Below are 27,061 nucleotides of genomic sequence, written 5' to 3'. Positions count from 1 at the left end.
CAGTCTGACTAGAAACTTTAAAAAAAATTATTTATGGGATGTTTATGGCATTGGCTGGGCCAGCATTCATTGCCCATCCTGAACTGCCCTCCATTTCAGAAAGCATTCGAGAGTCAACCACATTGATGTAGAGTCACATATAGGCCAGACCGGGTGATGACATTAGTGAATCAGATAGGTTTATGATTATGAATGATTGTCATCATTAGCCTTTTTTTTCCCCAATTAGATTCAAATTTCACCATCTGCCCTGGAGGGATTTGAACCCAGGTCCCTGGATCATGTCCTGGGTCTCTGGATTACTAGTCTAGTCACAATACCATTACCTTCCCTCAAGTATCAGTTAAGATATTTAATCTATTCTATAGTGAGGTGCAGGAAACAAGGGGAAAAGAAAGGAGGAGAGAAAGAGATGAGTGAAAAAATAAGAACAAAGTATATCCCCAAATATTAATATTTAAAGGAATGACACTCCTTGTTTGTCAAGTTAATTTTCAGTGCTGGAAAGTCAAAGAAACTGAAAACCATACACAATCAATACAAATAATTAAAGTTAACATTATGGCAAAGCAGTTTGTGCCTCTAGACTGGAGTATTTGGGAGTTATTAAACAGTGAGGCTGGTCTGAGCAAACACATCTGCTGTAGAAGTCTCTCTGTCTTAGTCATTCTGCTGGATGGTGAGATGGAGATAGTCTGTTACAGAAGGGAGGGACAAATAACTTTAAGCCATAGGCCACAGTGACTTACTTGGATGTCTATTGTCAGTCCTTCTAGTGCTGGGTTAAAATTCTGGAACTCTATCCCCAACCTCAAATATTCTTTAAGAGCTTTAAAGTGATATTAGGGTGTATGACCCATTTTCAGCAAATGTAGACGTGGGCTGAATTATCTGCATCTGAGCCATAAATTTGTGCGTTTTCTTCTCTATCTTTATGACAGTAATTTGACCACACAGGCTTTAAGGGCCCGATTTTACCATCAAGTTGTGCCCATTTTTGGGTGTGAAAACTTGGTAGAGTCGGGCGTGAGGCAAGTAGCGCAATCTGCGACCGCCTCCGTGCCCATTCCCCCTTTACCAAGCGCCTAAAATGGCCAATTTAAATACATTTGCATACATTTAAATTGACTTAATGGGCTGGACACCCAAACTGACTGCATTTCCCCTTTTACCATCGTTTTTGCCCGTCCAGATTCAGAGCGAAACAGACATGGTCCACAAAAGTCTGATTTGGGCACTCCAGATTCTGAGGAGGTAAGTTCTCTGACTCAGATCGGTGGTGGGAGGGAGATGGGTCAGATCGTTCTCAGGGAAGGAGGGGTGAGTTTAGGGGTAGGAGGGAGGCTGGTCAGATGGCTCTCTGGTTGGGGGTGGGGTGGTGGGAGGCTGGTCAGATTGCTCTCTGTGGTGGCATTGGGGGGGGGGGGGCGGGGCAGGGGTGGTGGTGGTGGGGGGGGAATGACAACACTTATGTTGTGGGGATTGGGCACTGTCTGTGTGGGCCAGGGACAGGCATTATCTAGCCCAGAGTAATGTGGCAGGGGAGCACTTTTCTATTTTTTTAAAATTGCGCATGCACAGTTAAAGGCTTCGATCAGAGCTGCAGAGTTTTGGGCACTTTAAGCCCTGCCCACAGGCTTCTGCAGCACAATTCAGAATTGTTGCTTTTTTTTTTCAGGCAGAATACATATGGGGATGCTGGAGAAGAGATCTAAAAGTCGGATCTGAAACATTCCCAGATTCAGCACTTAGAGTCCGATTTTACCATTTTGATTCTAACAGTTCAAGAATGGTCACTTTTAGGGTGACTAGGGATCATTTTTTTCCCCTAATAATTTTTTTTAAACAAAAAATTATTTGGAAAGCACAATTTACGTTGTCATTCCGGGCTTAACACACAGAAACTGTTAAGCTAGTTGAAGAAAAATACAGAATCTTTACCCGTGGCCGGTCACGATGAGTGTTCACTGCTTCTACATTTAAGTAAACTAGTTCCATTTTACAACCTGAAAGAAAAGAATGTTTCAAACATGAATACAGAAATTAAGTTGTATATTATGAAAACTCACTTATCAATGCTACAGTTGTCAATGCTAATTGTTGAACCCATGAACAATGATTTGAATAAAATGGCATTAAAACAAAACATTCCTTATAGAACATAGAACATTACAGCGCAGTACAGGCCCTTCGGCCCTTGATGTTGCGCTGACCAGTGGAACCAATCTAATGACCCTCTAACCTAAACTATTCCAGCGTTATCCATATGCCTATCCACTGACCATCTGAACGCCGTTAAAGTTGGCGAGTCCACAACTGCTGTAGGCAGGGCATTCCACGCTCTTACTACCCTCTGAGTAAAGAACTTATCTCTGACATCCGTCCTATAATTACCACCCCTTAATTTAAAGCTATGTCCCCTCGTGTTAGCCATCACCATCTGAGGAAAAAGGCTCTCACTAACCACCCTATCAAACCGTCTGATCATCTTGTATGCCTCAATTAGGTCACCTCTCAACCTTGTTTCTAATGAAAACAATCTCAAGTCCCTCAGCCTTTCCTCATAAGACCTTCCCACCGTACCAGGCAACATCCTGGTAAACCTCCTCTGCACCCTTTCCAATGCCTCCACATCCTTATAATGCGGCGACCAGGACTGTATGCAATACTCCAAGTGCAGCCGCACCAGAGTTTTGTACAGTTGCAACATGACCTCACGGCTCTAAAGTTCAATCCCTCGACCAATAAAAGCTAACACACTGTACGCCTTCTTAACAACCTTATCAACCTGGGTGCCAACATTCAGGGATCTATGCACACGTACACCGAGATCTCTCTGCTCGTCGACACTACCAAGAGTCCTTCCATTAGCCCTATATTCTGTACTCCTGTTACTCTTAAAGTGGATCACCTCACGCTTTTCCACATTAAACTCCATTTGCCACCTCTCGGCCCAGCTCTGCAGCTTATTTATGTCCCTCTGCAAACTGTAACATCCATCCTCACTGTCTACAACTCCTCTGACTTTGGTGTCGTCAGCAAATTTACTAACCCATCCTTCTACACCCTCATCTAGGTCATTTATAAAAATGACAAACAGCAGTGGCCCCAAAACAGATCCCTGAGGTACACCACTTGTAACTGAAATCCAGGTTGAATATTTCCCATCAACCACCACCCTCTGTCTTCTATCAGCTAGCCAAGTCCTGATCCAAACTGCTAAATCACCCTCAATCCCAGGCATCTGTATTTTCTGCAGTAGCCTACCATGGGGAACCTTATCAAAAGCTTTGCTAAAATTCATATACACCACGTCAACTGCCTTACCCGTATCCACCTCTTTGGTCACCTTTTCAAAAAATTCGATAAGGTTTGTGAGGCACGACCTACCCTTCACAAAACCGTGTTGACTATCCCTAATCAATTTATTTCTCTAGATGATTATAAATCCTATCCCTTATAATTCTTTCCAAAACTTTGCCAACAACAGAAGTAAGGCTCACCGGTCTATAATTCCCAGGATGGTCTACTCCCCTTCTTGAACAAGGGGACAACATTTGCTATCCTCCAGTCTTCCGGCACTATACCTGTAGCCAATGATGACATGAAGATCAAAGCCAAAGGCTCTGCAATCTCCTCCCTGGCCTCCCAGAGAATCCTAGGGTAAATCCCATCCAGCCCAGGGGACTTATCTATTTTCATACTCTCAAGAATTGCTAACACCTCCTCCTTAAGTACCTCAATCCCATCTAGTCTAAAAGCCTGTGTCTCAGTATTCTCCTCGACTACATTGACTTTTACCCCGCGTGAATACTGACGAAAAATACTCATTTAGTGCTTCTCCTATCTCTTCAGGCTCCATGCACAACTTCCTACTACTGTCTCTAACTGGCCCTAATCTTGCCCTAACCAATCTTTTATTTTTGACATACCTATAGAAAGCTTTAGGGTTCTCCTTGATCCTATCCGCCAAAGTCTTCTCATGTCCTCTTCTAGCTCTTCTTAACACTCTCTTTAGCTCCTTCCTGGCTAATTTGTAAGTCTCCAGTGACCTAACTGAGCCTTCATGTCTCACTTTTACATAAGCCTCCTTCTTCCTCTTCACTAGAGACTCAATTTCTTTAGTACACCACGGTTCCCTCGCTCGACCACTTTCTCCCTGCCTGACAGCTACATATTTATCAAGGACTCGAAGTAGTTGCTCCTTGAATAAGCTCCACGTTTCAGTTGTTCCCAGCCCCTGCAGTTTCCTACTCCAACCTACATATCCTAAATCTCGCCTAATAGCCTCATAATTACCTTTTCCCCAGCTATAACTTCTGCCCTTCGATATATACCTATACCTTTCCATCACTAAGGTAAACGTAACCGAATTGTGGTCACTATCACCAAAGTGCTCACCTACTTCCAAGTTATATTAACTCCAAATCCTCAACAATTACAAGGAAAATAATAAAATAAGAGCAAGAGGAGGCCATTAATCCCCTTGCGCCTGCACCAGCATTCATTATGATCATGGCTGATCATCCAACGCAATAGCCTGATCTGGCTCTTCCCCCCCTCCATATGCTTTGATCTCCTTTAACCCAAGTGCTATATTTAACTGCTTCTTGAATTCTTACAAGATGCAATCTTTCTGCCCCAATAGTGCTGGTCGATTTGATTAGCGTAGCAGGGAATTTAAATGGGAGGCAAAAAATGCGAATCGTGCCTGTCATCACGTCGCTCGCGATCCTCCCATGGCATTTTTGCTGATGTCACCCTGCTGATTTAAGTGTTAGTAACATAATTTAAATCTTATTAGTGAGCCGGGGGCACAATAATCTGGGTTCAATTAGCTTTCCGACCTCGTCAGTGGAAGTCTTCACCGGTGAGGATTACACTTGGTTCCCACTAATGGGGACCTGAAAGAAGGGCCTTGCTGTGGGATCAGAGGCCATTGAGGCCCCCTGGTGGTCAAGGCAGGGGTGGACAGTGCCCCTTGTGCCAGCTTGGCACTGCTTACCAGGCACCAAGCAGTGCCAAAGGGGTGGGGCCTGAGGAGACAGGACTTCATGGGCGTGGAGCCAGGCAGGGAAGGCAGGTGGTCAGTAGCAGGGGAGGGAAGGAGATTACTCTGCATGGGGGTGAGGGTTGGGTGGTGTGACCAGTAATTGGTGGGGCAGAGGGAGGTGGCAGAAAATGTCTATGAGGGTGGCGGTTGACTGATCTCCTATATACTGAGTACATTGAAAGATCTCTGCATCCTCCTCAGCTCACTGTTCCACCCAGATTATGTAATCTTCAAATTTGGAGATGTTACATTTAGTTCTCTCATCGAAATCATTAATACGTATAATGAATAGCTGGGGTCCCAGAATGATCCCTGTGGTATTCCACAGTCACTGCTTGTCATTTGGAGAAGACCTGTTCATTCCTACTCTGGTTCCTGTCTGCTAAGGTAATTTTCTATCCATCTCAGTACACTATTCCATGCACTTTAATTTTACACACAATCTCTTATGTGGGACTTTGTTGAAAACCTTATGAAAGTTCAAATAAATCACATCCATTGTTTCCCATCTTTGAAGAATTCCAATAGATTTGTAAAGCATGATTTCCCTTTCATAAATCCATACCGACTTTGTCTGACACTGCCATTGTTTTCCAGATGTTTTGCTGTACAATCTTTGATAATGGATTCTAGAATTTTCCCCACCACCAATCTCAGGTTGACTCACCTGTAATTCCCTGTTTTCTCTCTACCTTCTTTTTTAAATAGTGGGGTTACATTAGTTACCCTCCAATCTATAGGAACTGTTACAGAGTCGATAGAATCTTGGAAGATGGTACTAACGTATCCACTATTTCTTGGGCTACTTCCTTAAGTACTCTGGGACGTTGATTATCAGGCTCTGCAGGTTATCTGCCTTCAACCCCATTAGTTTCCCCAACACCATTTCTCTACTCATACTGATCTCCTTCAGTTCCCCCCTCTGACTAAAGCCTGTGTTCCCCAACATTTTTGGTATCTTATTTGTGTCCTCATTTGTGAAGGCAGAACCAAAGTATATTTTTAGCTGGTCAGCCATTTCTTTGTTCCCCATTAAAAATTCCCCTGTTTCTGACTGTAAGGAATTTACATTTGCCTTCACCAATCTTTGTCTCTTCATGTAAACAACAGAAGCTTTTACAATCAATTATGTTCCCCACAAGCTTATTTCGTATTTTATTTTCCTCTTCTTAATCGGTCTCGAGTCTCCTTTGCTGAATCCTAGACTGCTCCAAATCCTCAGGTCTGTTGCTTTTTTTGGCCAATTTGTATGCCTCTTCCTTGAATCTAATACTATTTCTAATTTTCCTTAAGAGTCATGATTTGACCACCTTTCCAGTTTTACTTTTGTGCCAGACTAGAATAAACAATTGCTTCAGTTTACCCATGCGCTCCTTGAATGTTTACCATTGCCTATCCACCATCTTCCTTTAAGTAACATTTCCTAATCTATCATAGCCAATCGTGCCTCATATCATAGTTTCCTTTATTAAGATTCAGGACCTAAGTCTCAGAATCAACTACATTGCTCTCCAACTAGATAAAAAAAAATCAATCATGTTTGGCTGCTCATCCCCAAAGGGTCTCGCACAACTAGATTTCCAATTATTCTTTTCACATTACATAATGACCAGTCTAGAATCACCTGCTCTCTACTTGGTTCAATGCATTGGTCAAGAAAACCATCCCATATGCGCTTGTATATTTATACCAATAACAACACACGAAAATAGCAAAGGAAGGAAAATGATAAAAACTTGACTCAAGCATGTTGCATCATTTAGTGCAACAGATTTCTATTCTGTTCTTTTCTTGTATCTGGAAGTATGTTAATTTCCCAAATATAACGCACAATTTTAAAAATATACCTGCAAGTTCAGGTGCATATTGCACATGGCAACGAATTAATCATCTTGCATCCAGCATTAGAGAGTAATACCAAGGTGCACTAAATATTGGGAGACAGATAGCACTAGCATAGAGAATCTTAAGTTCATAGGCAGAGTCAGTGTAACGGAGAAAATAATGAAGTTTTATTCAGGGTACTACTACATGTATGTGAATACACAGACTATAGTAAATAAGATCAGAGAGCTACAGGTTCAGACTGTCGTGTGGATTTATGGTGTTGCGGTGATAAGAGAACTGGTTCAAGGAAGGACTGGCATGGGTGTTAAATATCCCTGGGTACAATGTATTCAGGAAAGATAGGACAGGAAGAGGAGGAGGGAGGGTGGTGATCCTGATTAATATTGATAGTGCTACAGAAAAAGGGTGCCCTATATGGTTCAAGGAGTGAATTTTATTTAGCTAGAGCTAAGTCACAAAAAGGATGCAATTACATTGCTTGGTATAGTCTACAGGCAATCAATTCAGTTACAATAGAGGACTTTAACTACCCAAATATAGAGTGGGATAGTGATAGTGTAAAGGACAGAGAGTGGTAAGGCTTCCTTCAGTGTGTTCAAAAGAATTTTCTACAGCAGTATGTGTCCAGTCCAACAAGAAAGGAGGTAGTGCTAGACCTGTTTCTTAGAAATCAGATGGGTCAGCTAGATCAAGCGTCAATGGGAGAATATATAGGAGACAAAAGTCACTGCATAGTAAGGTTTAGGATGATAGTAGAAAAGGATGATGAACAGTCCAGAGTAAGAATTAACTGGGAGATAGCCAACTTCAATGAGGCAAGAACAGAGCCAAGCTGAATTAATCAGAATCAAATGTTGGCAAGAAAAACTGTAGCTGAACAGTGGGCTACCTTCAAAGAAGTGATGGTCTGGGCACAGTCAAAGTGTATTCTCTCTAAGGCAAAACATAGGGCAAACAAAGTCAAAGCAGTCTGGATGAAAAAAAGAGATAGAAAAACAGGTAAAGAAGAAAACACAAATGAGAATGAAACTAGGTACAGAGGTTCAGAGGGGAGGTGAAGAAGCAAATTAGAGAAGGAAAGTGCAATTATGAGAGAAGATGGGTGCCAACATAAGGGTAATTCCAGGGACTTTGATAAGCATATAAACAATAAAAGGGTGATAAGAAGAGTAGGGCTGATTTGGGACAAAAAGGGGATTTACACATGCTGAGGTATCAAATGAATACTTTGCACTGGTCTTTATCAAAGAAGCAGATGCTACCCAGACTCTGCTGCAGAGGAGGAAACTGTCACTAGAAGGGTTTGAAATTAATAACGAGATAGTATTGGATAAACTGGCAGGACTCAAAAGTTGACAAGGCACTGGGATCTGATGAGATGCATCCAACAATATTGAAGGAAGTCAAGCTACAGGGGCACTATCCATAAACTTGCAGTCTTCCCTAGATTCAGGAGAGGGACCAGAGGATTGCAGAATAGCAAACATTAAAGCCTTGTTTAGAAAGGTTGTATGGAAAAATTTGGCCATTACAGGCCAGTCAGTTTAACTCCAGTGGTAAGGAAACTTCCAGAAACAATTACTCAGGATAGAATTATGAGCCACTTGGAAAAAATGTGGGTTAATCAGGAAGAACCAGCATGAACTTCTGAAGGGATGATTGTGTTCAACTAACTTGGAGTTTTTTGAAGTGATTACAGAGAATTGATCAGGGTAATGCTGTTCATGTGATGTACATGGACTTCCAAAAGGCATGTGATACAATGCCACAAAGCAGGCTTGTGAGAAAAATTATAGAACAATAGAAAGGTTACAGAACAGAAAGCAGCCATTCAGCCCATTGTGTCTGCACTGGCCAAAAGAGGAAAAAATAAACTAGCTGCTCATTTTACTCCCATTTCCAGTGCCTAGTCTGTAGCCTTGCAGATTATAGCACTTCAGGTGCAGACCTAAGTGTTTTTTAAATGAGTTGAACATTTCTGCCTCGATCATCAATTCGGGCAATGAATCCAGATATTCACCATCCTCCGAATGAAAAAGGTATTCCTCATGTCCCCTCCAATCCTTCTATTGATCACCTTAAACCCATACCCCCTGGGGACTGACACTTCAGCCAGGGGAAGCTGATCTTTCAGCCTACCTTATCTAAGTTCTTCAATTTTGTACACCTCAATTAGGTCACCCCTCAGTTTGAACAAAAACAAACTTGGCCTATTCCATCTTGACCATGAAACCACTGTTGACTGTTGTAAAATCATATCTGAAGTACGTCAGGAAGTATTTATTTATCCCCGTAACAGTTTATTAAAGCATGTGGCAAGAAAGGATTATGCATAGTCCTTCAGAAAGTAACTGAATAAACAATTTCATCAGAAAGGGGCTTCCAGTTATAGTTGCATGTTAATTGGGATTTGAAAGATTTAACAGCTTACTGCAAAAACTTGGAACTTTTAATAATGTCTTAGGGAGTTGCAATTAAATTTCCCCCACATTTTCCCTAAATTGGGCTCAGGTTTGATATAGTGGTCTTTCTTTGACCTTCTGTAGGAAATGCTAGATATGGTTGCAACATGTGGATAGGCATCCTTGATTGATCAGATGTTCCCTACACCATCTCTCCCAATAACAACAACGTGCATTTAAATTGTACCTTTAGTGTGATAAAACATTCCAAAATGAAACAAACATTGAGAGCAAGGAAGATATTGGAACCATGGCCAAAAGCATGGTCAAGGATGATTGTCAGTAGTAAGGAGCGTTATAAAAAGAGAATATGAAGAGGTCTGGCAAAAGGCTGGGCGAATGGGCCAGGAACTGGCAAATGGAATTTAATGTTCGCAAGTGTGAAGTTGTCCACTTTGGTAGGAATAATGGTACGAAGGACTATTACTTACATGGTGAAAAACTGCAGCATACTACAGCGCAGAGGGACCTTGGGGTCCTTGTGTACGAGTCGCAAAAACCCAGCCTGCAGGTGCAGCAGGTGGTCAGGAAGGCGAATGGGATGCTGGCCTTCATAGCGAGGGGGATTGAATATAAAAGTCTTGCTGCAACTGTACAGGGCACTGGTGAGGCCGCAGCTGGAGTACTGTGTGTAGTTTTGGTCGCTGCACTTACGCAAGGATATTTTGGCCTTGGAGGGAGTCAGAGGAGATTTACTAGGCTGATACCGAAGTTGAGGGGGTTGAACTATGAGGAGAGGCTGAATAAACTAGGCTTGTACTCCTTAGAGTTTAGAAGAATGAGGGGAGATCTCATTGAGACATATAAGATAGGATAGGATAGAGGTGGAGAGGCTCTTCCCGCTCAGAAAGGATAGTAAGACTAGAGGGCACAGCCTCAAGGGGAGCGCAGTTTAGAACGGAGTTGAGGAGGAACTTCTTCACTCAAAGGGTGGTGAATCTCTGGAATTCTCTGCCTGTTGAAGTGGTGGAGGCTGCCTCGCTAAATATATTTAAGACACGGGTAGATAGGTTTTTGATAGGCAAGGGGATTAAGGGTTATGGGGAGAAGGCGGGAAAGTGGGACTGAGCCACGACAGATCAGCCATGATCTTATTGAATGGCGGGGCAGGCTCGAAGGGCTGGATGGCCTACTCATGCTCCGATTTCTTATGTTCTTATGAAATGTCAGAGCTTCTGGCCCTCAGCACCTGTGAGATGGCCACCAATAGTGGGGTGAAGGAAAAGACCTTGAATAATAGGCTCGAGCTAGAAAAACACAGAATTCTTAGAGGTAGTAGGGTTGGAAGAGTTTGAAAAGATGGGAAGGGGTTAGACCATTGAAGCATTTGAGCACAAGAATAAGAATTGTAAAATCACATTCTTTCTTTTGCACGAATACCTAAATTTGCAACTCATACCAAGCAGCCTATAACTTTACGATATGGTAGCGTACAAAGGCTGTGTTAAAAGAATACTGGAGAATCAATACGATGTGCCGGAGCAGGATTGCAAATGATCATCAGGATTCCTCAGCTGAAATGTTCCCGATTTGGAGGATCTGAATAGGAGTCAGATGCATGTCTCAATGGAAGTGGAAAAAGAAATTACAATTTCACCTTAGGTATTCTTGCACACACTCTGCTGGCCAATTGCAGAATTGCACTGGCAATGGCTCAGAAGTAGGTGACTGCCAGTCTTCTCAGCTGGTGACCATTTGTTGAAGTGGATGTGCTGGCGTTGGACTGGGGTAAACACAGTAAAAAGCCTGACAACACCAGGTTTTAGTCCAACCGATTTATTTGATAGTAAACGCACAAGCTTTCGGGTTAGTCCCTTCGTCAGGTGAATGGAGAACTCTCCATTCACCTGACGAAGGGACTAACCCGAAAGCTTGTGCGTTTACTATCAAATAAATCGGTTGGACTAAAACCTGGTGTTGTCAGACTTTTTACTGTGTTTACCCCAGTCCAACGTCGGCACATCCACATCATGACCATTTGTTTTGCCAGAGAACTAATTCAAAAGGAGAAAGGAAGAGGAACATAATTTCTTTCCAAAAGTATGAACAGGACTAAAGTTAAACATCTGAGATCCTGTAAGTGTACACTTCCACCCATTATGCCCTACCCCACCCTTTCAAATTTGGTCATCCCTCAATTAGATGGTGCAAAAACCATTTATTAGATGTTGTTGTATGTGTGGTTGTGCTGTGCAAAAATACAAGCAAACGTTTTTCCTATAAAAATATAGGACAAAATGAATGCCCAAATTCTGGTGCATAAACATAAAAAGTGCTTCTGCATTTTGTCCAACAATAAAACAGGTAACAGTAAGCAGGTGAATATACAGCAGCGACACGGCTGATGGGGGACTCATGCACAAGGACCCCGAGGTCCCTCTGCACCGTAGCATGCTGCAGTTTTTCACCATGTAAGTAATAGTCCTTCGTACCATTATTCCTACCAAAGTGGACAACTTCACACTTGCCAACATTAAATTCCATTTTTACATCTATAACATCTTCTGGAAATTGAAAAATACACACATTCCACAGATATAATTTACTTCATTAAATAAATTCAGTTGCATTTCCTGAAATCTGAAAAATATTGTGAGCACATTGTAAAATTGTGTTTCAAATGTGTCTTCATTTTTCTGGAATTTTTAAAGCATAAATTTAAGAAAGAATATCCTGGAATAATTTTTAAAAATTCATTCAACTTTAGCAAGTTCAGCATCTGATTTACCTTGCCCTGTGCTCAGTGTTAATAGAAGAGATTTGAATGATGATAGTAAAGCGTGTGATTACTGACCATAGGCAACAGGTGTTAGTTTTAAGACAGTATGCAGAGGGCACTTCAGGTATGGCAATTCATCTGTAATGAAAAAAATAGAAAATATTAAAGAGAAAGCTGGTCTTGTTCATGATAATATCCATTTCATCATAATTACACACTGAATTAAAGCAACATTTAATTCTGCCATGTTTCATTTTAAAAGACTCATTTAGCAATGTTAGGGATAAAAGTGCTGAAGAATGATACACTTTCAATTTTATCACTTGTCAGTACCTAGTATTCACATCAGTACTTTGCACGGTCTTATATTAGTATGGAAACATAGTCAAAACAGAGTTGGAATGGGCAGATTGGCTGGCTGGAGTTAATGGGGTAAGTACTTGCAGCTCAACTATTTATAATCTGAAGTGGTGACTTGGATGCAGGAACTGAGTGTGGTATGTAAGAGTTTGCTGATGTTGCAAGGTTGGGTAAGGGAGCAATCTTTAGCGGAAGACATGGTGGGAGACGAGGGATGTTGGGGAGAAATGGACAGGTTAATTGAGTGGCTAAGAGCATCGCAGCTGAGTATTACATGAGGTGGTGTGAAGTTATCCACATGGAAGAAAAAAATAGAAAAGCAGCAAGACTGGAAGATGTTGGTGATCACAGGGAACTGGGTATTATTATGCACAAGTCACAGACAGTTGACGGGCAGATTCGGCAAGCAATGGAGAGGGCATATAGCATGTTAGGCCTTGTTACAACGGAGTTTGGAATGTTGGAAGTGAAGAAGTCTTGCTGTAGTTCTCTAGGGTTTTGGTGAAACGACACCTGGAGTACTGTGCAGAAGTTTTGGTCACCTTACTGAAGGAGGGACGTGCTTGCCTTGGAGGAAATGCAATGAAGGTTCACTGGACTCATTTCTGGGATGAGGGGACTATCCTGTGAGGGGAGAGTCAGTAGATTAAATCTATATCCTCTAGAAGACTAAGGGGTGATCTCTTTGAGACACATGCAACTTGTGTCTGGGTTTGGTAGGTTTTATGCTGGGAGGGGTTTATATTCCCAGGCTGCAGGTTTACAATTTATGGTTACAGCCTCAGAATAAGGGATTAGCCATTTAAAAACTGAAAAGAGGACATGTTTTTCCACTAAGATGGTTGTGGAGTTCTCCATCCCAGAAAGTTGTAGATGTTTGACTACATTCAGGGACCAACAGATAATTGGATAGCAGGGGTGGAGGGTGGAGCTGAGGTAGAAGATCAACCACATTTGTACTAACAGATGGAGCAAGTTTGAAGGGCCAAATGGCCTATTCTTCTATTCTTTCTATGTAAATTATGGAACTTCTCTCCCTTTATATTACTGGGTTTATCTCTCTGAGGGCTGAATATGTTTGACCTACTCAAACAATAAGAGTGAATACTGTGAGTGGTTTGGGAGGTCTCTTTCATTTTATCTTCCCTCACCCGAAATATTAATTCTTCAGGAGCTCACCTCAGAGCACCTTTAAAGAAAAGTCTGTATAAGTAACCAAATTCTAATCTCAGGTCTGTTAAAAGTGTGAGAGGACAGCAAGTTTATGCAGGAAGCTGCCGAACAATAGAAAGGAGGGAAATCCAGGTACAATTCACTTTCTGTTTTGAATTAGCTGATATTTCAGCTGAAGTGGGTCACCACTGCTCTTGGATTTGGTGGGGAAATTTCTGATTGCTATGAGTTCTTTATTAATGTTGTATGGTCGAACAAGTCGCTGATATTCACTGGCTAAGCTCACATGAGTAATGACCACTTGCACAAATCAAGAGAGGATAGCTGCACAAGTACCTTTCAGCAGAAAGTCAACAGTACAGGAGGGAAAAGAAAAATATTGATGAGATATTAAACAATAGGAGTTAATCTTAGTCAGGGTGGTGTGGGACAATTAATCAAATTTTCCATTCTTCATCACTATATGAATCTGGTTGAAGGTGCATGTCCACATATAGGATTAAATTCAACTGCAAGCTTTCACTGTTCAACAACATTGTTGAGGATCTGTTTTTAAAAGAAGAACGGTTAATTTGTATTCAAGAAACTACTTCATTGTGAGTCAGTGCCATTGAGAGAGAGTTGAGGAAAACAAAGGTAGGAAGGGGAAAGGAAAAGTCTAAATGGGATAGAACTGTTCACTTTCTCAGTGCTGTACCTGCTCCCTTATCCATAAAGTAAGCGATGAGGCACCTCATGACAGCCTGGTGTGAAACAACGAGAACATTTCCTTGTCTCTCCAACTCCATGATGACAGGTTCCACCCGTTGGACCAAATCCTGGTAGGACTAAACAAAAAAAAAGCAGGTGGGTTGCAAGTAAACAACATTGTACGGTTTCTTTTCAAATATATACTGAATTTAGAAATAAAGAAAACAAGAGAAGTTTGAAGTGCTTTGGGTACGGTTTAGATAACATAAAAATACAATGTGTCAAACATTTACTGCAACATTAACATATAACCCAAATTTTTAAAATGAAGATGCTAAAAATTATCAGAATAAAACACAAATATTGTGGACTATTGGTGAACTTTGTGAACAACAATTCTCCAGTCTCACCAAGATTACAAGAATGATTTTGAGTCCACGTCAGTGGTCTGCAGAATCGTTCACACAGGTGGAAAATACGCAGAGAATCAGGAAATGTGATCCTCTCCGGAGAGATCGCATTTCCCAATTTTCCACACCCTTCATTGTGGGCATGAACCCCATGATGTCACCAAAGGACAAAAAACTCATTTGAATGGATTTAACTACATTTTAATGTGATTATCCAGCCCAGCTCCCTGCCACATGCTCACCCCTCACTGAATATTGACACCTCGTCAAAGTGATGTTGTGTCAACGAGTTTTGAAAGATGAGATTCAGTCGAGGAGATCCTCCCTGGGTAAATATAGCCCTGTGGGGAGAGGGATATGGTCAGACACCTCCACGGTGTTAGGGAATTGGGGAAGGAGTTCCATTTCAGTTTTGGTCTGTCTGCCCTTTAAAGATGGTGCCCTGATTTCTGTGGAGTATGTTGAAGCAAGTGAACTAAGTATGCGGAGCCATATTTTCTAATCAAGTTAGGGTCGCTACAGCAAATCAAAATGCGATATAATTTGGATACTTAAAGTAAAAGAAGTAAAAGTAAAGTTTATTTATTAGTCACAAGTAAGGCTTACATTAACACTGTAATGACGTTACTGTGAAATTTCCTTTCTCGCTACAGTCCAGCGCCTGTTCGGGTCAGTGCATTTAACCAAAACATCTTTCCAAGTATGGTAAGAAACCTGAACACCTGGAGGAAACCCACGTAGACATGGGAAGAACGTACAAACTCCACACTGTGGCCCAAGCCCGGAATCGAACCCTGGTTCCTGATGCGGTGGGGCAACAGTGCTAACCACTATGCTACCATGCCCGCCCTAGTATGTAACTTTAAATGAGTGTGAGAACACCAATTTTAATATATTAAAATCTTTTGCCTGCCAATTTTCGATTACAATCCAAATACCCGCATTTATGATGGAATGTCATGTGAATTTGTTACACAATGATTACATTCTCTTGCCATTCAAGGCAATGCAGTCATTTTTAATGAAAAGGAAAGTAAGTACATATTGCATGACCTTGAAACTGAGACCGAGTTACATCTGTGTAGTCTGGACTAATCGTTTTCAGTCGCTAACTGCATGTCACCTGAACATTTTAGGAATCCTTACTCCCTCCAAATAAGACTATAGAACATCAACTGTTTTTTTTTAATAGCTGCAGTTTGTAGTTTTAATACAATTACAACAGGAGAATTCAACCTCATTTGTTGATGACAATCATCAACATGACACAATAGAATTTGCAACTGAACTGCAAAATGTTGAGGAATAGGAAAAAAGCAGATCTTAATTTGAAAATTATCACAATACCAAATGGCCCGTTGAATTGACCATGTAAATGTATAAAATAAGGCTATAACTAACAAATAAGAATACTATAACGTAGTAAAGTATTTGTTTTTAAAAAAAGTCAAGCAAATTGCTCTTATTTTAGTGCTTTGCTGCCACCTAGTGAGTGATCTAATGCCTGGTCTAAAATAAAAACAGAAAATGCGGAGAGTAGCGGGGACCATTAATGGCACTACACTCATGCTCTATGATTTTAAAAAGACTTCAGGTTTCTGTAAAATAATTACTGCTGATATTGTTGTTGTGTATGTAAAACACAAATTGTGAAAGAACTTAGTTCATTTTTATTAATCTATCTGGTTACTGAGAATGGTCTTCATTCTCGCTCAATATTTGTTGACATTCCTGATAGTGTTGATATGACTTTGAAAGGCTGCGCTGTCATTGTAAAGGGGCCCCGAGGAACATTGCGCAGGGAATTTAACCACATTAACCTGCAACTCAGCCTTCTGGGCACCAAGAAAAAGAAACTCTGAGTTGACGAATGGTGGGGTAACAGAAAAGAATTGGCCATGGTGCGGACAATCTGCACTCACGTGCAGAACATGATCAAGGGCGTCACTGTAGGTTTCCATTACAAGGTGAGATCAGTGTATGCTCATTTCCCTGTTAATAGGGAATCTAAAACACAGGGACACAGTCTCAGGATTAGCACTGAGGTGGGGAGAAACTACTTCAAAGGGCTGTGTATCTTTGGAATTCTCCACCTCAGTGGGTTGGGATAGACAGATTTTTGGTCTCTCAGCGAATCAGGAGATTAAAATCAGAATAGGGTGCGGGTGGGAAATTGGAGTTGAAACCTAAGATCACTCATATGGTCCATTCCTGCTCTTCCACACAAAATGTTGAACACCGAAAATATCCCTGCTCTCATACCTCTCCGCCTGGGTAACGGTAATGGTATTTGTCCTGGTCTCGCAGAGCAAATTCATCTGGAAATCGGTCCTGAATTTCACTGTAAGTCAACTCTTCACAAACACCCTTCAAAATGAGGTGAAGCACATTTATTAAAGATGCTAAAAACCATGACACAAAAATATGAAATACCATGGAATTTTTACAGCTTCCAAAATATAAAAGATAAACCTTAAACTAATTTTATAATTAGATTTCAACAGCACATGAAAACATTTTTTGCCCTAAAATGGAAGGTAGGAAAATGCAAAAAAAAAGTGCCTGAAATAGCTACTTTTAAAAATATTTAGGAATTTTTAGAAATTCACAACTGCAGTTATACACAGTTTTCCTTCCAATTCCTTTTCAATTTTATATAAAAGGAAAAATAACTACTTTATTAAATGATTTGAATTCCTTCATACTCACTGCATCAATCTCATTGAGGATTTTCCACTGTTCGTAAGGAACCCCCAGTGCCTCTGCTGTCTGAATTGTTCGTCTTAGCTGGCTAGTCCAAACTTTCAGGTCTGGAATTTTTTGTTCTTCAACAAACTGGCGCAAGGCTTCAGCGTACTGTAAAGGAAACATGGCAATGCACTACTTACTAATCAGCACCATTTATATCAAAAATCTACAAACATTATTTAAACATTAATTAACAGAAGTCAGTTTTTATTTTACTGACCCAAGCTAGAAAACGAACTTGCAAGGTGCAAACGTGACGCTGGTATGTATGTTTATAGATAAACCCTCTTAAGTTTGCAAAAGAGACACATAGAAAATGATTTGTAGTATCTTCAGCATGCGCAACTATTTAGAATTTTGTTGCAAACAGTGAGTCTCCCCTATGCATTTTTGGGCAAATGAGGACTTTGCAATGCGAAACCTTTCAGTACCTGTTTCCCTCGAGGAGATAACTCTGAATCACCGCCGAGCCTCCCAGCACTGTTGTATTCACTCTCGCCATGCCGGCTCAGGTATATAGTACGTGGATAGACATGAATGTTCATCAGGTAATAAACTATTTTGCTCTGAATATAATCCTGGACTCTGTTCACCAGAAACCGACGACCAACATTAATTACTTTTATGAAGGACAAATCCCTGAGGTTAAGAAAGCATAATCATAGAAGTTAAACATTAACAACATGGCAGTGTAAATAAACTTTTATTTTCAATTTCACCAGGTAAGAGAAGTGGAAACTGAAAATGAACAGACAACACAGCAAACCAAGAAACAAACCAGACTTCAGTGATACAATACAAGCACAGCAACCTTCTTCATACTTAATACAGCATCATGATACAGTGATGCAACAGATATTGTTGAACCTCCCATTGTGATTTGGGATCCACTGTGTTCAATTCTGGCATTCATATTTTACAGATGGTTGCTGTTATGAGTCAAGATTTTTTACATATTCCAATTAAGTTGAAAATGATCACCATCATATTTAGCCTTACAGAAGTAATATCTTCAAACAAATATTTTAACAGTCATCTATCTATTTTAGATGCTGTAAATTCAGCACTGGATATGATGATAGAAAAGATGGGTAGATTGATGTCTTTGCAACCATGTTTATGAAGAATTTGAAAAAGATAGTGGTACAAGCAGAGATGGTAGACTTAATGGATGAAGTGAAAATTCAGAGGCAGGAGGTACTGGAAAAGCTGGCTGCTTAGATTGGATAAGTTGTTTGCTCTGCTGGCTTGCATCCCAGATTGCTAAACGAGTTTGGAGACAGCAGAAAGGCTTGCCATAACCTGCCAATCTTCTCTTGGTACTGGGGAACATACCAGAGGTTTGGCAAGCAGCAAATTTGACACCAATATTCAAGGAAGGGTGGAAGGACAATCTTGGCAACTACTTAGTTTTGAGTAAATGATTCAGAACAGCAATTGTTGCAGTGTGCAGGGAACTGCCACCAGGGAAAAAGCTGAATAAGTATGTTCACAAATTGAAGGATTTTCAGCAACTTAAAGATGTTGGGAAGTTTTGCCATGACAAGGCTGGGAGAAGTAATCACCAGAGTACCACTGAAAGTTGGTTCAGGAATTTTCAGAGGACAAGGGGGCAAGAACCTTCAATGGTCGTCAGATATTATGGTTTGGTGAAAAGAGCAGACATAAACCCACTGGAAGCCTGGAGTGACTGTGGATTGTTTTCTACAAAGACTGTAATCCTGTGGAGAATGTAAAATATACTTGTGACATGGAATTTTAGGTCATGTTAAGACATTAGTAATGGTTATCTTTCCTGTGGTTTGGAGTACTAGTTACCTAAGTAATGTCTAGGCTGAAAACTTGAAATCTTGTAATGCGATCCCTTTAAGCTGGTCATTCAAAGTACTTTTTAAAAGTTACTAGTTCTCTATGGGGATTGCAACAGTGAGGGTTTTTTAAGAGGATGAAGTATTTTAGCTACAAGATTAGGTTGCAGAAGCTGGGGTCTCCTTGGAGTGAAGGAGATTTGATGGAAAAGTATAGGATTATGAATGTTTGAGTAAGGAAGACAATGATGAGATGTTCAATTAGCTGAACTAGGGGGACACGGATTTAAGGTTTTGGCAAGAGATACAGAGGGAATGTGAGAAAAAACATTTTTACATAAGTGGTAATAACCTGGAACTCATTTGCCCACAAGTAGAAGTGGAAATAATGAACGATTTTGAAAAGAAATTGAATGGGCACTTGCTTCGTCTTAACGAATTGCTTCATTCTGTGGGCAACGAACTCTATAACTTATACACTGAACAATGGGCCGATCTTCATTTTAGTCACTGACGATGTTTAAATGCTCATTTTAAAAGCTTACTTGTCATAATCGTCAGGGTCCAGTGCTTCATAGGTGATTTTATAACATTCAATACGTTTGAGGAAATCATCCATAATGTGATCTTCTTCACAATCCGCATAGTCTGGACTTGATACCTTCACCTCCTGTGCATAATATGAGATAGATCTTAAGCTATGCTAAACACAGCTTAGATACACAACAAGGAGTTTCTTAACCCTAACATTCTGCTGGATAGGCAAAGAAGTTGCCTCAATAAATGTTCAGAATGACATCACCCGGATAGGGTCAAATGCCTGTATAATCAGATATGATATATCATCTGAGCAAAATCAAGTTATCAGCTGTAATTCTGATTTACTGCAAGCACAACCTCCCCATTCAGAAACAACAAAGCACGAGAAGCAGTAACCTTAGGTTTTGAAATACTGCCCCTTCCATTGTGATCTTTTCACAAGAATCTTTACATTCTTTTTTAATATGACTGTATTGCTGCCATGGAGCGTGAAATCAGGCTCCCTCTGGCTTTGCATTTTCCAGAGTCGTCCCACTGCAAATGGGTATGTTTGTGCTCAAATGAAAAACTATATTATTGAGTCCTCCATGATGACAAAACGAACAACTCCACAGTTTTGCTTTAAAGTGTCAATTTTATGGAGTCAATTTTGCATACAAGGGGAAATAACTTAAACCAAACACTCCCTTTGCCTTTAATAAGTGCAACAGCATTAAAGAAAACTATGCAGTAACACCATTTCAGTACTGGTTAGTTGCTGCGAGAACAAACAAGGTGGGATTTCCCATTGTCTCTTTGCAGATCTTTCAGGAATGATCATTTTGACTGACTTTGCAAAACATGTTTCACCTTTATCACAGAAACATAGAAATAAAAGCTGGAGTTGGCTACCCAACACTTCGAGCCTGTTCCACCATTCAGTACGATCACGGTTGATCCAATTCTCAATAGCCTGATCCCGTCTTCCCTTCAAATCCTTGATCCCTTTTGCCCCAAGAGCTATATCTAACTCCTTCTTGAAAACATATAATATTTTGGCCTCAACTGCTTTCTGTGGTAAATGAATTCCAAAGGCTTACTACTCTCTGGATGAAGAAATTTCTCCTCATCTCAGTCCTAAGTGGTTTACTCTGCATCTGGACTCCCATACCATCACAACATCCTTCCTGCATCTATCCTATCTATATGTTACCATGAGATCCCCCCCTCATTCTTCTGAACACCAATGAATATAATCCCAACCACTCTCGCAAAACCTTAATTCTGCATCCCCCAGTCCACGTACCATCAGCAAATAGAGAGGGTTTTTCTTTGTCTGCCTTATCCAAACTTGCGATAACTTTGTACTGTTCTGTCAAAACTCTCTGGCTTCAAGAACATCTCCAACATTCCCAACCTCACCTTGTAGCTAAAATCTCCCTCCATTCTGGTAAATTTGTACCATTTAAATTTTATACCATTTTAAGGATTCTCCCATCTTTCCTGAAGAAGTAAAGTACATTAGTCCTGCCATTCCAGGAATCAGTCCGGTAAACATTCTCTGTACTCCCTTTATAGCAAAAGCATCCTTCCTCAGAGATAAGGAGACCAAAATCACACAGAGTATTCTACGTGTGGCCTTAACCACACCCTAAATCATTGCAGCAAGAGATCCCTGCTCATGTACGCAAATCCTCTTGCTCTGAAAAGCAAAATATCATTTGCCTTCTTTACCACCTGCTGCACCTGCATGCTTACCTTCAGCAACTGGTGTACGAGGACACCCAGGTCTTATCGCACATTCCCCTCTTCTTCCCCTTCAATTTATTGCCATTCAGATAATTTACCTTCCTAATTTTGCTACCAAAGTGAATAACCCCACATTTATCCACATTGTACTGCAGCTGCCATGCTTTTGTCCATTCACGCAGCTTGTCCAAATCACACTGAAGCATCTCTGCATCTTCCTCACAGTTCACTCTCCTACTATATTTACTTCATTTACAAGTAACTTGCTGATATGCATCATAAAACTTCAAAATTTCAGATTCCACAGGACAACATTACTTAGTGTAAGATGATACTTAGTGTGATATGGGTAGCCATGCAGGAACATTGGAGGTCAACAGTACTCTCATCCTCCACGTATCGTGTATGCAGTATCATCTATGGCACTGCCCAGAAAAGAAATCATGCTCTTTGCCCCAAAAAAAAAGATAAAACCAAGAGGCAAAGTTGTTCTATTGCAACGGAATGGTGGAATTTCTTTCACAAAAAATGATTTGCTAGATCTTATTTAGGAGAATGCTGGAGATACTGTCTTTATAGATACATACCTTTATATTTGCAGCAATGACTTCTGGATCATCACAAACAGATTCAACAAAAAACACCTGGGAAGAAACAATCATTCTGCCTTAGTTAAATAGCCAACTAAGGTCACCCAATACCAAATAATCACACACAATAAGTGCTCCAGATAATAACTGCAAGAGGTCAGATAACACAGAATTATTTCATCTATTTTCATTTAAAACTTCTTTGAAGCAAGCTTTTGCATTTCATTTAGAAATATGCAGCTTTTCTGTGCAATACCAGAAAAATAACACATCCTGTAATCAATGCAGGAACTTTAACCTGCCATAGCTGAAAGCAGTTACAGATAATTGCTATTAGGTATATAAAATCTGGTGGTAAAGGGATTTTTATTCCTTGGAGACTCAAAGAATTCATTAACTTTCTATTTCATAATTGCACAGTTTTTAACTACTTGTGGGATATGGCCTTCATCGGCAAAACTAGCATTTAGTGCTCATCTCTGATTGCCCCCTTGGGAAGGTGACAGTGAGCCACTTGGAAAACTTGAGTGATTTTTATTGGTCTAGTTCTGAGGCCAGTTAAGAGTCAATCACATTGCTGTGGGTTTGAAGTCACAGTTAGCCCAAACCTGCTGGGTAAGGAAGGCAAATTTCCTTCTCTTAAACAGCATTGAACCAGATGAGCTTTTCCAGCAATCCGGGAGCTTCGTGCTCATATTACAGATACTAGCTTTTTTAGTAGATTCATTTAACTAACTGAATTTAAATTCCCCATGGCAGGTTGGAATTCAAGTCTCTAGATCACCAATCCCGGTCTCTGGATTACTAGTGCCACAATATAATCAGTGTACTATACTTCTGTCAATTTTTACTCTAACTCCATAACTATTAATAAAAATTGATGAGTCATGTTAAGTTGATTGATAAATCTGGATATTTTTTAATGGTCAAACAACTCATAATAACTAAAAACAAATAGATAAATACTTCTAATTTCTAACCTTAAATGCATTCTCATGTGCAAATTCCAGGATTAGATCTCTTCTCTCTCTGGTTGTGTTAGTTGCATCAAACACCTGATAAGGAGAGGAAAAAAGCAAAAAAGAAATTTGCACTAAATTTAAAACATAATTTACATACAGATTTAATAAGCACATAATGAACTCTCAGTGCTAGCAGAGAAAATGACCCCTCTTAAATAAAAGAACAATGTAATAGTTTCAATAGCAACCTCATATTTCTGGATGGAGTCACTGCTTCCCAATTCTTTGTTATAGCATCACTTTTGGCCACTAATCTTATTATCTGGCAGATGGCAGGGCTGTGAGGCTTGGCACTACATTGAAAGGGATGCATTTCAGATAGGTGGTATAACTGGTTGATCTGATGCACTAGCACAGAACCAGATCTCGCACCAGCTTACCACAGACTCTTCATGACATTAACCAAATTACATCACAAAGCATAGGATGGAAAATTGAAGCAGTATTGGAGAGTCAGCTGAGAAAGAAGAGGAGAGATTAATAAAACATTTACTCATAATGGAGCAGAATATGAAGGTCATGCCATAGCAAATATTGTAGTAGTAGATAAAGATATTGAACAAAGAGTGAGATCTTTTCACCAGCATCCCTTTGGCACCAGCTTTGAATTGAGATTACTAACTTTTAAAAATTCAGTCCTGATACGGGGGCGTCGCTGGCTAAGCTTGCATTTACTGTCCATCCCTAACTGACCTTGAGGTGGTGAGCTAGCTGCCTTTCTGAACCACAAAAGTACTGGAACATTCTGTGCTGAAAAGTGCTGAACATTCTGGAGCACAAGCCTTCAGTGCTATTGCCGGAATATTGTCAGGGGCCGTAGCCATTGTAGTTTCCAGTGCCTTTAGCCATTTCTTGATATCACATTGAGGAAATCAAATTGGTTGAAGACTGGCATCCGTGATGCTGGAGATTTCCATTGGAGGCTAAGATGGATTATCCTCATGATACTTATGGCTGTAAATTCTTGCAAATGCTTCAGTCTTATCCTTTGCATTGATGTGCTGAGTTTCTCCATCATTGAAGATGGGGATATTTGTGGAGTCTGTTCCTCCAGTGAGCTGTTTAATTGCCCAACACCATTCAAGACTGGATATGATAGGACTGCAGAGCTTAGATCTGACATGTTGTTTGTGGTATTGCTTAGCTCTATCATTTGTTGGTTAAAAGTATAAAATAAAGTTTATTTATTAGTCACAAGGCTTATATTAACACTGCAATGAAGTTACTGAAATTCCCCTAGTTGTCACATTCTGGCACCTGTTCAGGTCAATCACCTAACCAGCGCACCTTTCAGACTGTGGGAGGAAACTGGACCACCCGGAGGAAACCTACACAAACACAGGGCGAAAGTGCAAACTCCACACAGACAGTGACCCAAGCTAGGAATCAAACCCGAGTCCTTGTTGCTGTGAGGCAGCAGTGCTAACCACTGTGCCATCATGCTGCTCGTATGCTGTTTGGCATGCAAGCTGTCCTGAGCTACAGCTTCACCAAGTTGACACCTTATTTTTGGGCATGCCTAGTGCTGGTCTTGGCATGCCCTCATTCACTCTTGGTCCCCTGGCTTTATGGTAATGGTAGAATCAGGGATATACCAGGGCATGAAATTACAGATTGAGTATAATTCTGCTGCTGATGGCTCACAGTGACTCATGATTATCCAATACAGAGTTGCTAGATCTGTTGAAAATCTATCCCATTTAGCACAGTGCTAGGGTCACACAACCTGATGGAGGGTATTCTCAATTTGAAAGCACTCACATCTCATGACATTAATTTCTAACTGCATGGCAATTCTGCCATACTTGCTAACACTGGTATATCTCCTTTAGCAAAATGCACATTTCAGTGAAGTATAAAATTAATTTGTTTATTAAAATATGCGTTGTCCCAGTTTATAAACTTATGCAATTCTGGAAACTGTAGCAAGAAAGTTTTTTTATGTTCTATTAAAAAAGTGTAACTGGGCACTTCACTCTTCTTTGTTGAATGTCAAAAGACCAAATGCTATATATAAAAAAAATTGGCTGTGGATACCATCAAAATAATTTTTAAAAATCTTACAGCAATCTGTGCCTTTTCACCTGCGAGGTACATTTTCACATCCTTCAATGCTTCTAAGGCACACTGTCTATGGAAACCAAAGGGCAAATTAATAATCAAACAAATAACTTGGTATAACTGAGCACAGATTTTGGACAGGGAGCAAGGTTTTTTGCCAAATTTATCTCTGCAACAGTTCAAGAGGCACAATAAAAGTACAGCAACTCCAAAGCACTAAACATGCTCCAAGTTTTATATGTAGTGTTCTCCAGCTTGCAATGATCTCTTTTCATCCTGTCTAGAAAATTATATGCCGTTTCATAACATTATTGAACTTTGTTGTACAAATTTAGTAACGTCCTCGTGAATCTAGTCCTGTAAATACCAAAAAGACAGAAAACAGCACGTAACTTGATTATTCTATACCAGTATAGCCATTTTGAACATTTCTAGTAAGGATAATCCTGGATACTGTATATTCATTTAGATATTACAGTATATACTCCATTAACCAAAATCTGCCCTTTAGCTTAAATATTTAGGAATTAATTTAGATTCTTCCCCCAATACTCTGACGAACGTGGTCTTTTAGCTGCTATTTTCTCTCCTGTGAATTGAGCAATTGCAATTAGTTTTGCTTTCCACCCTGATTATACAGAGTGAGCATCATGATTTAACCACCTCCAACAAAAGGAGAGGCAGTGACTTGTCATTAGCCTCGGTAACATTCCTGTGAAAATAGCCAGTGGGTGGTTACAAAAATGAAAATTAGCTCCTTTTCCCCCCACTCTTCAAATATGAAGTTCACTTTGAAGAATCCATTAAAACCTAGTTCTTGCACAATTTAAATAAAATTTGAATCCTTTCCTCAATGGTTCAACAAGTGCTCAGCCCAAGACGTCAGTAAGCCCTTAGGTGAGAAGTAAATTTGTGCTGAGGTAAACCATTTTCCCTCAAGTTATTTGTATGTGCATACTGAAACTATGAACTGCCTAGCCTCTGGCCCTTACTTCTCTACTGTAGCTGTTAATTTACATGACCTCCCTTACCACCATTTCTGAAATGCTTTAAGACTCCCCTTGAAAACTACTTCCTTAACCAAGCTTTTGATCTAGCCACCTAAAAGAACAAAGAACAAAGAACAACACAGCACGGGAAACAGGCCCTTCGGCCCAACGAGCCCGCGCCACCGTCCCACTGTCTCAGTGACCTATTCATGATTTTAGTCTACGCCTAATGTGCGAGGATCAGGGAGGTCCAATTTAGGGACAATTTAGTACCCAATCAATCAGCCTAAAAGCACATCTTTGGGTTGTGGGAGGAAACTCTCCATCTTTTGCTTGACACTAATGTATGTAACATCTCTGTGAAGCAGGATGGGATATTTTTTAATAAGTAAGCTAACAACCTATATATATGCAAGTTATTGCCAGACTCAATACAAATCGGGGAAAGCAAAGTTAATCAGGACTCCATTTCTGATGACTCAGAGTGCATGCATGGGGAGGCAGTGGAATCATGATACTGTCACTGGACTAGTAATCCAGAGACCAAGGGTAATGTTTTGGGTACCCAGGTTCAAATCCAACCATGGCGGATGGTGAAATTTGAATTCAATGGAAGTCTGGAATTAAAAGTCTAATGATGACCATGAAGCCATTGTCAATTGTTGTAAAGATCCATCTGGATCACCAACATCCTTGAGGGAAGAAAATCTATCATCGTTACCTGGTCTGGACCGCATGTGACAATAGATCCACAGCAATGTGATTCTTAAATGCCCTCAGGAATGGATAATCAAAGCTGGCCCAGCCAGCGATGGCCACATCCCACGAACATTTTTTTAAAAAATGAACATGAACTAAGC

General features: G+C 40.4%; 1 protein-coding gene across 1 annotated transcript in view; it reads right to left on the bottom strand.

Moving 5' to 3' along the window:
- Positions 1-27,061, bottom strand: part of LOC145356978 (6-phosphofructo-2-kinase/fructose-2,6-bisphosphatase 2-like) — a 66,133-nt gene that overhangs the window by 13,620 nt on the left and 25,452 nt on the right. The window contains exons 4-13 of the mRNA XM_080210002.1: positions 25,216-25,282; positions 23,110-23,184; positions 22,127-22,183; positions 19,817-19,941; positions 17,895-18,102; positions 17,425-17,571; positions 16,978-17,082; positions 14,313-14,442; positions 12,158-12,220; positions 1,942-2,006 (exon numbers count right to left, since the gene is read on the bottom strand). Coding sequence (XP_080066128.1) covers positions 1,942-2,006; positions 12,158-12,220; positions 14,313-14,442; positions 16,978-17,082; positions 17,425-17,571; positions 17,895-18,102; positions 19,817-19,941; positions 22,127-22,183; positions 23,110-23,184; positions 25,216-25,282 — 1,042 coding nt within the window. The remainder of the gene's footprint in view (positions 1-1,941; positions 2,007-12,157; positions 12,221-14,312; positions 14,443-16,977; positions 17,083-17,424; positions 17,572-17,894; positions 18,103-19,816; positions 19,942-22,126; positions 22,184-23,109; positions 23,185-25,215; positions 25,283-27,061) is intronic.

The sequence above is a fragment of the Carcharhinus amblyrhynchos genome, chromosome 22, assembly GCF_965287045.1.
Source record: "Carcharhinus amblyrhynchos chromosome 22, sCarAmb.v2.hapA, whole genome shotgun sequence".
Classification (NCBI taxonomy): domain Eukaryota; kingdom Metazoa; phylum Chordata; class Chondrichthyes; order Carcharhiniformes; family Carcharhinidae; genus Carcharhinus; species Carcharhinus amblyrhynchos.
Note: the sequence above shows the minus strand (reverse complement) of the source record. Positions and strands in the feature narration are given on the sequence as shown.